General features: G+C 28.4%; 2 protein-coding genes across 2 annotated transcripts in view; one reads left to right on the forward strand and one right to left on the reverse strand.

Annotated features, from left to right (window-relative positions):
* LOC127280965 (glucose dehydrogenase [FAD, quinone]-like) overlaps positions 1-11,135 on the forward strand; it is a 41,410-nt gene extending 30,275 nt beyond the window's left edge. Inside the window, exons 2-5 of the mRNA XM_051304401.1 lie at positions 3,855-4,019; positions 4,442-4,594; positions 6,337-6,646; positions 9,404-11,135. Coding sequence (XP_051160358.1) covers positions 3,855-4,019; positions 4,442-4,594; positions 6,337-6,646; positions 9,404-10,374 — 1,599 coding nt within the window. The 3' untranslated portion in view covers positions 10,375-11,135. The remainder of the gene's footprint in view (positions 1-3,854; positions 4,020-4,441; positions 4,595-6,336; positions 6,647-9,403) is intronic.
* The window catches only part of LOC127280978 (flotillin-2), a 297,326-nt gene that overhangs the window by 104,117 nt on the left and 181,054 nt on the right, over positions 1-12,155 (reverse strand). The window lies entirely within an intron of this gene.

The raw sequence follows: 12,155 nt of genomic DNA on the forward strand, positions 1-12,155 counted from the left end.
CGATCGATTCGTCTTGACGTAAGGAAAACGATTTTATTATATATAACCTTAAATTTTTCTATTTAAAAATTTTTTCGATTAAAAAAAAATTTTTGGAAAAAAGACGATAAAATTTTTTTTTTTTGATTATTTTCAAAATCCTTTGGTCAGATTTGAGATATTAATATGATAAATGAGCCTACCAAATTTTAACTAAATCCATTAAAACCTGTTAAAGTTATCTTCTAAACAAAAAATGGATCCACACACACACACATACATACATACATCCGGACAATTGATCAGGATCTCATATAACATGTTTCTATAGAGAAAAAAATTTGTTTCCGCCACTTTGAAAAGTTTTATAAATGAAAGGACTACAAAGCTTCCTCCACGAGGAAGCAAAAATCATTAAAATTCTGAAAAATTGAAAAAATTTTTTAACTCGTATACGGCTTGCTAAAAAAATTGAAAAAAAATCACGAAAGCGAGTCTCAATTAGTAATAAGAAAAAAAAAAGTTTCAAAATAATAGGAAATGTAAATGCCAAATAGTGTCTGATTTGGCGTGGAATAACCTTATATATTTTACGAATACGTTACATTTCTGCAATCTTTTATAAACAGTGTGAAAATCGTTCGTGCATTAGAGTATTTTTTTCTCTATAATTGCGAAAGTTTGCTTTAGGCCCACGTTAAGAAACCACGCCTACAAAAAGAGATAATCTATTGTAAAAAAAAAAAAAAAAAAAAAAATTCGCTCAACTACTATTGATATTATACGGTGTATACAGATTGACTTTAAACGACATTTAAATTGTATTGCCCCACCTTTATGCCATTTTCTACCCTCGTGAATAAACAACGTTCTAGTTAGTTCCATTTAAATCGTATTATGTCCTATTCTGAAGGTTATGAAATTGTTAACCTTCACTATATAAAACAAAGATATAATTTACATAATTGAAGAAATTTCTTATTAGAATAAATTTTAATTATAATCAATTTCATAATAAAACGATATTTTTTTGGATTTTTCAAAATTGTAGTAAAGATGTTAATTGGTTTTTTTTATATAAGGGGGAAAATTTTTTTTAAGTACAAGGAAAGAAAATAAAAACAAAAAAAAATAATAATAAAATAATAAATAAATAATTTAAAAAATTTAATGTTTGATAATAAAAATAATAATTAACATAGGTATTATAAAATGCTATATTGTATGAATGAGTGTTATAGAAATCTAAAGAAGGGAGAAGAAAATTATCTCTGGTATTTGTCTATTTGGATTAAATTATTATTGGCTAACGAAATTATATAAAGAAAAAAAAAAAGAATAATTCCGTGCAACTGGAAACTATAGTTTTTATAAACAAATATATATTATCGAAAAAAAAATAAGTTGATTTACTGTAATTCACAAAATTAAATAGCAGAATTTTTAAGTTAGGATTCTTATGAATTAATAAGTACAAATACCAACCATATAACACAAAACTATGCATAATGGCGCTAAATTTAAAAAAAATTGTTAAAATAAAATGATTATTTGGTAAAAAATTAAATTAATGTAATAATTTTTTTTTGTCAATATTTTTTTAGAAATTTTATTATAAAATGACTGTGTGGGCAGAGTACACGATTTTGCGTTCCAAGGGTCCTGCATGGAAAAAAATAGTTCGCGAAACTTTTGTAAAGTAGTTTTTCACTTTTGAACGGTCCCAAAGTTTGGAAATCTTTCATTAACATTTTCCAAGATTTCACGAGTTCACAAGTTCATCACTCTTTTCATGACATAATCAATGTATGCGCACGCGCACAAAAAAAAGTTTGTGGAATTTTGAAAAAAGTTAATGAAAGATTTCCAAACTTTGGGCCCGTTCAAAAGTGAACAACTAGTTGACGAAAGTTTCACGAACTATTTTTTTTCCGTGTGGGTTCGAATCCGCCACTCGAGCAAGATTTTTCAAAATTATTTTCAAGTATTTTATATAATGTTAATATAATAATCATAAATATAATGTAAGTTAGAAATAAAAAATTGTAAAAACCGTCATTTATTTAAATAAAAGATAAACTCACAAAATAGGGCACTTCCGGTTAGGAAAAATTTATCAAAATTTGTAAGTGAAAATAAGAATATGTTGGTTATTCTTTAAAAACAAATGTTCAAAATTTAAATCGTGTTATTTACTTTTCTAATATAAACTATTTTTAATGGAAAGATTTATTAAAGAATGAATACTTTAAAAATTCACTATGAGTTACCAAAATAAGTGATTCTAACTGATTATTTACAAATAATAAAAAGGAAAAAATAAAATTTATAGAGAATTATTCGAATCTAACAAAATTATTTAATTATTATTATTTTCTACTGTAACTACTTATAAAAATAATATCTTAATATCAATTATTGTTTTCTATTTTTTTTAAGAGTATTAAACTTTATTTTGTTTTGTTTTTTTTTTTTTTTAATAAGAAATCGCTTTTTACAACTGACCTTTCTCTTTAATTTTTGTTTTCTGTTATAATGTTACAGGGATAAAAAGTGACAAAAGAAAAAGTACACAAACGTTTCACTGAGAATAATATGTTTTAAGTTAATAATATTTTTAGTTGTTTGTGCTTAATTAAACAAAAAATAATAATATCACGCTATTTTCTAAAGGAAATGTAAGTTTAAAGAAAATAGATTGAAGATTTCCCCCCCCCAAAAAAAAACGAGGTGCTTTTAACCTAACATTAAAGTGACAATTATATATGAAAACTTTCGATTTTTTAGAAAAGAGAAAATAAAGAAACAATGATTAGTGATTAATCTTAATTAATATATTTCCACAAAAAATTGATAACACTTTAAGAAAGGTCTTTTATAAATTTTTATTAATTTTCCCCAAAAAATAAAGATTTTTTTTCTTTTGAAAAATCCAATTTTTTTTTTTTTTTTTGTAATTAAGCATGAAATATATATTTATTATACCTATATAGATATATAAATGTTAAAATAAATACTAAAAGTTTTTCAATAATGTTGAATTCATTAATTTTATCGCAATATAACCGTGACTTTTGAAAGAACGGAACAGTCCATTAAATAAATCATTATTATTGTTGTTATTAGGATTTACGAGAAAACCACAAGGTAACAGCAAATGAAAGTTAATGAAGCTGAAATAGTCCCAGAATCAATTGAAATGTGCAAGTAATATAAAATATTGAAATAGAGTGATATATTGAAAAAGTTCAACTAATCAAAAGTAATTAGCTGACAAAAAAAAAAGTTATCAAATGATATACTCACATAAAAAATTATTTTCTATTATTTATTTTTTAAATAAAACATTATAATTATAATTACCTAGTGGGAAATTTACCATTGGCTAAAGTGTAGCCTAATATTGGCAGCATTGGCCTAATATTGGACCATCATTGGTTCTATAATGGCCCAATGGTTACCATTGGCAATTTCCCACTCGATATGTATATAATTATTATTAATTACACATAATTATGATTATAATTATAAATAACTCTGTGCTAGTTCAAAAATTTGGTACTTATCAGATAAACCTAATTCGAATTCAGTGAATTCAATGTCAGTTTAGTGCAATTCAAAATGGCGGATCCAATATGGCGGACAAACTTTTTAAAAAAATTTATTAGATTCACTTGTAAAAACGTTATTCGGGTGTTTTTGAGGTCGCTGATTACGAATTTGTGGCTAATTTTTTAAAATTTTAAATGACGGCTCCAAAATTAAAATTTTTTGATTTCGCTTGCAAATCGTTCTTTGGCAGATTTTTAGAGTCATATTTATTAATTTAAAGTTAGTAATTATGTAAATTATTCATTTTTGTGAAATTCTTTCAGATTCTTTTACTAGAAGCTGGAATCGAAGAGCCAAAAGTAGCGGATGTACCATCTTTCGCGGGTTTACTTCAAGGAAGTAATATTGACTGGATGTATCGGACACAACCAGAGAAGAAATCATGTCGTTCACGAATAAGCAGAGGTTGCAATTGGGCAAGAGGAAAAGTAACCACTAATTATTATTATTATTATTATTATTATTATTATTATTATTGTTAATCTAAATATAAAAATTTCTAATCTTTATTAAACCTAATTTTCATTTTGCCTCATTTTTATTGGATCTAATCCTTATTTCGCCTATATAATCTTCATTTTATTTATTTATTATTAGGCCTAATCTTAATGGTACTTAATTTTTATTTGGCCAAAAAATAATATCTACTTTAAATATGTAGCCTTATTATAAAATATTAAATTGGGACAGATAAAAATATTAGGCCAAATTAAAAGTAGAATGAATAAAGATTAGTCCACAAAACAATTAGACTAAAAAAATAATAAGGTTATATAGATATATTAATCCCTTAATTTGAATTAGTGAGAATTTGTTAAATTATTATTATTATTATTATATAATTTTTCAGGTAATGGGAGGATCGAGTACATTAAATTACATGATATACATTAGAGGTAATTCTGAAGATTACGATACATGGGCAAGTCTTGGAAATCCAGGTTGGAGTTATAAGGATGTACTCTATTATTTTAAAAAATCGGAAGATAATGAAGACGAAGAAGTAAGGAAATTTTAATTGTAATTTAAATTTCGAAATTAAAAAAAAACACTAAAGAAAACGTTTTAGAAAATATAAATCAAAATATATATTATGAGCCATTTACACCCTGTTGATAAATTTAATATTCGGAGAGGTTGGTTGGTTGGTTTTGTTTATTGGCCTATTGGAAGATTTCATTCAAAATTTTATGAAATTAATTTTTATTAAGAGTTTTATTTGTTGTCAAAATAATTTTTTAGTTTAAAGTTATATCAATTAGTTGAACCTCTTTAAAAGTAGTCTAAATATATTTTTTTAAAAGACATTTTCGTGAGCTTTAAAATAATACTAATCTTTTTGTTTTTTTTTTAATTAAAAAATTTTTTTTGTAGAAAAACAACTGCATGTAATTAATATTTAAAAAAAAAAATCTCTAACCTTTGATTGCAACTGATATTTTGTTTTCGATGATAAAATATGCAGGAAACACACGCGATTGAAAAAATATCGAACACTCCCGAAATCATGTTTAAATTAATTAATAAACAAAATACTTTTTCCAATGATTAAAGTGATCGCGATTTTAAGAATTTCGAACACTCCCGAAATAAAAAATGTACTATAAAATAAAAAAAAAATTTAACACTATAAAATTTTTTCGATCGCGATTAGGATTCGAACACTCCCGAAACTATCACTTCAAAATTATGAAATTATCGAATAAAAGAAGCTATAGAAAATATGTTTTCCTTTTTAAAATTACAAAATTTATACTTGCGTTGGTCACGCGTCTAAACAGATAAACACACGAATTGCAACTGATTTAATTATCTTTGGGATTTTCGATGCGCCCATTTTTATGACCTTCCGCTTAAGGAGTCTTTTGTACTTCTATGTAAACATATTCAGGTATATGATGATAATTCCAAAATTGTTTTGTCATATTTCAAAGTCTTCTAAATTATAAGTATTAAATTCGAATATTAGTTTTTATAAAATATAATGAACTATAAATGCTTTGTAATTGTTTATAAAATTTATACAATATAACATTTAAAGAAATCAATTCATGTACTAATTTTTCAAGTAGAATAAATTAACAGATAAATTTTTTTCACAAAAAATTTTAAACGTCAAAATTTATTTCTATGGCTCTTGCTAAAATTCCACTAGTTCATTTTGCGATATCTATTCTGAAAAAATTAGTAAGAACTAATTTTTAGTAATTTTTCACTTAAATTTTAGTAAAAAAATATTAATAAATCAAGTAATAATAGTTTACTAAAAAAATAAAAACAAAATTTCTTATATGTACTCAACAGATTTTAGTGGAAGGTCATTCGTTACCATATCAGGTTGCAGAATGGGAAGAACGGAATTTAATGTTCTGCAAATTCTGAACGTTTAAATAAACGAAAGCCTTGTTTACTATGTCCTTTAGTCCGAATTTTTTAAATAAAATATTTATTTTTATATCAACAAACAAATTAATAATTAAGTTTGTTGTCACAGCAAACACCTGAAATGATTTTGTAACTACAGCAAACCCAATAAATTGTAGAAATAACAAAAATTTTGCTTCAACAACAAATTGGTTCTATTTATTAACAATTCTTTTTCTCTCTGTATTTGTTTAGTTTTCATTGCATTAGTAATTTTAAAAACTTTACTTGCTTCAGTTTTACTGTAATCAAATTTCATTCCATTCAATGAAATAAAATTTCCTATCTTAATAAGTTTTAAAAAATAAAATATATTTACAGATTGTTGAAAAAAATCCTCACTATCATGGAACAGGTGGATATCAAACAGTGGAATGGTTTCCCTATACAGATCCAAATAATCTAATTCTAATCAAAGGATGGGAAGAAATTGGCTACAACAATATTGATGCAAACGCCGAAAGTCAACTTGGTGTATTAAAATTACAAAGTACTTCGATTCATGGTCTACGACAAAGTACAAATGGTGCATTCATTCGACCAATACGTCAAAAACGTTCGAATCTCATTATAGAAACACAAGCACACGTGACCCGTGTTATTATCGATCCAAAAACAAAGGAAGCCACAGGTGTTGTATAAAACAAGAAATAAGTTAAAATTACTTAATACTTAATAATAATAATTAATAGTTAAAATACTAATTAATCAATTTTTCTTCAAGTGGAAGATTTCCTTTTTCCTAGTTCCTTTTTCTGTACTTAATATGCTAAAGAACAAACTCCTAATTCAAATTTTAAAATTATTCAAGTTTCCAAACTAAATGTCCTTACTATTCAGTTTAATTCCAATTTTTTATTATTTCATTTCATTTATTTATTAACGGGACATGCCCTTTCATACATAAGCATTAACAAATTTAAAAAAATCAATTTGATTCAAAAATTGATTAGCCTCTCTACAAATTCTATTAATCATTAAATGATATCCATAATTTGTTCTATGAAATGATTCAGAAAACACTGAATAATTTCTAGATACTCTAGATGGAACATCAACATTAAACATTGCTAATAATGTTGGGCATTGTATTAACCTATTTAAGAATTTATACCAAAAAAATTAAATCAGTAAACAAAAATCTGAATTTTATCAAAAGAATGTTCAAAAGTACACGCAAATTCCTGTAGGCATGAGTGTATCTGTCAAATGGTAAATGAAGCTGTCGTGCTGCAAAACGCAAGAATCTGTTTCATATTCGTTCAATTCTAGCTTTATTAATTAATTATTAATTGTCCCAAGTAGTTATGCCTGGCAAACACAAAATGTTTTAAAAGCCTGGTTAAACCTCAGATGGTAAGGTAGGAAGCGCGTTAATAAAGCTGGGAAATTCAAGCATTTCCTACTTTACCCTCTGAGTTTTAACCAGGCTCTTAATACAGCTTGTATTTGCCAGGCAAAAACTATTTGGGACCCAAGTTGTGTTGACTTTAATGCTACTGCTTGAGTCACTCAGGAAATTACTACTTGGATCTCCGGTTATCGTAGTCTTTTTTCTCTCCGTTTAGTCCAATATTAGTCTGACCGGAGAAAAATATAAAATTTTAAGTACCTCATGACAAATCCCCATGATCGTTGAATAGAAGTACTCCTAAGTCTAACACCTAGGTTATCCTGGCTAACTCGTCTTGACCAATAGTATAACAATATAAATAGGCTGGACTAACCCTCACACTACGGAACTGCCGTCAAGCTTTAAACTTCGTAGATCTACATCTACGAAGTTCCCGATCTACGATCCCTGGGAGCTCGCTATCGTGACCCTCGACGTTGTCGATCTTACTGGCCTACTTGGCTTTGGTTCTTGCGAGAATCTTTTAGGCTTCCTTGAAGGCTGACTTAATAACTTTGCATGCTCCACTTCCAGCGACTTAGTTGAAAGGATCCTTGTCGCCGGACTTCACTTTGCACAAGAAGCAACTGGGGCTACTCTTGCAATCTGCAAACTTATGATGGTCGTAACCCCGGCATCGGTGACACCGGAATACCATGACTCTGTTTCTTATTTGGCAGCACATAAAGCCAATCTTTTTGCGCCCCAATTCCTCCAGTTTGGCAGCTTCTTCTTGGTCGGTGACAAGAACTGCGAACTTCATCCCTGGCTTGTTGGGTCCTAAGACTGTCATCTTCCTGCTTCCTGGCTTTTCGAGTTTTCGTTCCAGCGCTTTATGGGTAAAGATATCCAGGTCGTGAAACTCGAGTGTAACCTATCGATCCATCGCCTGCACCTTACCCATGCTGCCAACAGCCTTGATCACTTCAGCAGTAAAAGCTACCTTGTCCGAGTTACTTTCAATCCTGATCAAGAGATCCCCTTTTAAAAGAGCCTTGCTATAAAGACTCTTGTATGGCTGATGTCAGGATTAACTTCCTTGCGGAGCTTTCCCAACGCATCAGCATATGTCTCACCTAAAGCGCTTCGGACGACCACTGTTGATCCTCTCGATTCCTTCGTCTTGTTGGACTGCTTCGGTTTCGGTGCCTCCATTACCTTGACATCCTTCCTCAATGGAGGTGCTTCCTCCTTTTTTTACTTCGGCTTTTGTCTCTTCCGGACTGCCGATACTTCGTTTCTTCTTTTGCGCCTCCATGACTGCGCGTCGAAGACGTTTCTCATGGATACGCTCTCTCTTGTTGGTCCGGTCCTCCCCGTTGCATGCTGCATACCCTAAAGCAGACTTTAATTTCACATCCCCTTTATTAGCTTCTGTTTCGCCAAATTTATAAGGCCCTGAAGAACCTTTAATCCATCCTTGATCGTTCGATTAACGGTCTTCTGGATGTCGCAAGATTTTACCATGTTGACGACCTCCTCTTCGATCCGCAGAAGGAACTCAGATTCTTCCTTCCTTAAACTGACGCATATTTCGCGTTCCTCATTTATGGCCTCGTTGTCTATGTCAGATGGAATAAAACTTCTTTCGCTGCTGACACTCGAAACGCTTAAAGCACTTGCTCTTCTACTTCCTAGTCTTTCCAAACAGACCTGGGAAACCTTAAGAAAGTAGGTGCCTCTATGGTCCTTCCTCTTTGTGGCATTGAATGCTGCAGCACCCAAAGTGTCCAATACTGCAACACTGTTGTCACTGGATTTCAAAACTGGAAAGCCAACTTGCTTAACTTCACTTATTCTTACTGTTTGATATCTAAACAGATCAGCCATTCCTGTTTTCGCTGAATACCAAAACAGTTCAGCTTCTCTTGTATTCGCTAAATGCCTAAACAGTTCAGCCTTTTTTTGAGAAAACAATCAAACAAATTTGAAACATACAAATATTACAATGAAACATAAACAATTTTCTTCTAACAAATTTTTTGTTCTTCACAGGTGTCGAATATTTGGATACAGTGACTGGATTCACAAAAGTTGCAATGGCCACTAAAGAAGTTATTCTATCAGCTGGTAGTATAAATTCACCGAAAATTCTCAAACTATCGGGTGTGGGACCTGCTAATGAACTCAAGAAACATGGAATTAAAATTATTTACGACTCACCAGTTGGTTACAATTTACAAGATCATGTGACAATGGATGGATTGGTAATTGACATAAATAATAAATCAATGACAAATATTGAACAAATGAAGAATGATGTTTATCAATTTTTGGAAACACACAATGGCCCATTGGCATCAACAGCAGCAGCACAAGTTGGTGTATTTGTTCAGTCCAAATATGAAATCAGTTTTAAGGCACCCGACATACAATATACTTTCGATGGAAATAATATTCATGATTTCCTCTCAAATGACATGGCTGCTGAATTAAAAGCTGTACCATTGGCATATTACGATTCAATTAATGTTAAACCCATTTTACTTTATCCAAGAAGTCGAGGATTTATACAATTGAATAATACAGATCCAATTTGGGGTGCGCCTCTTATCTATCCACGTCATTATACAGAAATGCCCGATTTAAATATTATGATTGAAGGTATCAGAATAGCTCAACGATTATTTAAAACAAATGTATTTATGGAACATGGTTGGCGAATGATTGACGTTCCTTTGCAGCCATGTAAGCATTATACTTTTGATAGCGATGAATATTGGGCTTGTATTTTAATGGAATATACAGCAACGATATTTCATCCAACGAGTACATGTAAAATGGGACCAAGAGAAGATCCAGAAGCTGTTGTTGATCCACGATTGAGAGTTTATGGTGTTAGTAAACTTCGCGTTGTTGATGCATCGATTATGCCAATTATTGTACGAGGCAATACAAATGCACCGACAATTATGATTGCCGAGAAAGCTAGTGATATGATTAAAGAAGATTGGCATGGAAGTTGATGAAGCAATAGATAAATAATAATAATTTTACAATTATTTGACTCGGAAAACGAAATGTTTGTGGATTACTTTGTAAAACCGAATTTTTTTTTGATCTAATGTAGCAAAATTATTTTTATTTGGCCTAAAATTTTTTTAAATTTAACAAACAGTGTCTAATTATTGGACAGAGTATAAAAATATTTTAGAAAGAATAAAATAATAAATTTAATTTAATGATCTGAAAAAGAAAAAATCAGATCAGATTTAGTCTAATTTTTATGTAACCTAAATCTTATTTGGTCTATAACACAGAACAACAAAATTGTAAAAAAAAAAATTGGTGCAGAAAATGTCAATGCTGTTTTTGATATGTGTTTTCACGCTGATTACGAATCCGTAAATGAAAAGTCTCCATCAGCTATACAGTTTTTGGCAAAAAAACACAGTCAAAGAATAAAAAAAAATTAGTTTTAATTTTATACGTACATTTAAATTCTTATTTTATTTATTAGGTTAAAATATAAATTAGACCCAGATAAAGATCAAGATCATATAAAAAGTAGGTTAAGAAAATATTAGAAGATTGGAAAAAATAAGAATTAGAACAAAAAAATATTAGGCCAAATAACAAAAAATAAAAAAATTTCTTATTCTCTAATTATAAAATAGCAAAGTAACGACAAAGAATTACATTAATTGTAAATTCCACCAATTAATTTATAAATGTAATTATAATTAATTAGATTTAGACAGTAAGTTTAGATTTTTATAATATTGTATATCAACTTGGTATGTGAATAATTTTTTTTTATAAAATTAAAAGGGAATAAAATGCACTACTTTTATATATTTTTCTCTGGCGGATATTATTTTCCTACTGTAATATAAATTAATGATTAATTATACAGATTAATATATATATATATATCACAGTCATTATTTACATTAAAATAAAATTAATTTCTACAATTTAATTATTCTTTTCAACACAAAATTTTTTTATTTAAAATAAAGATTTTTCTGAGCTAACATATTTTATAAATTATGCTGAAATATTTTAAAGTGTAATTTTAACAGTGATATTAAATAAAATAGTTAAAGTAAAAAAATTTAATCACATTTCAACATTCAGAGAGTATTTTAAAGAAAATATTAATATATTTCTAAAAAATTCTAAATTTTTATTTTTCTAAAATACTATTGTTAAATTCCTAATGATGGCACAAATGCCCGAAGCTAAGATGAAAGATGAAGCTTTGAAAAGACATTTATATTCTTATATTTAAATTTAAAAATAGGTCGTATTGTTAAATATATTTAAATATATTCCGAAGAAATCGTCACATTTGCCAAAGGGGGTTTTGTGATGTAATTTTTGCGATAGCTATACTGAAAGCTATAAAATTTACGTTTCTCTTTCTAAAGCACGATGTATAAAATGACTTCCATTTTTTTTTCGCAAAAAATGACACATGCATTACGTCAATATTCCTAAAAACTGTACATAAATTTTTATTTTAATTTGTACATTTGATAATTCTTGAAACTTTCTATTGCAAACATATATATTATACTTTATTATCAAGGAATATTAAAATTCAGTGAATTCACGCAAAAAAAAGTTTATTAATTAAAAAATAGAGATTGAAATTTAGAATTTATTTTTTTAAACTGTATTACTTTTTTATTCTTTGCTTTATAAATGTTGTCTCTAGAATAAATGTTTAAACTTCCCATTGGATAGAAATGTTCGACTCCTTTCTATATGCAACTTTCAATACACATGTGTATTATATATA

Source organism: Leptopilina boulardi, unplaced genomic scaffold (genome assembly GCF_019393585.1).
Source record: "Leptopilina boulardi isolate dan_hultmark-lab unplaced genomic scaffold, ZJU_Lbou_2.1 LbouV2_259, whole genome shotgun sequence".
Classification (NCBI taxonomy): Eukaryota; Metazoa; Arthropoda; class Insecta; order Hymenoptera; family Figitidae; genus Leptopilina; species Leptopilina boulardi.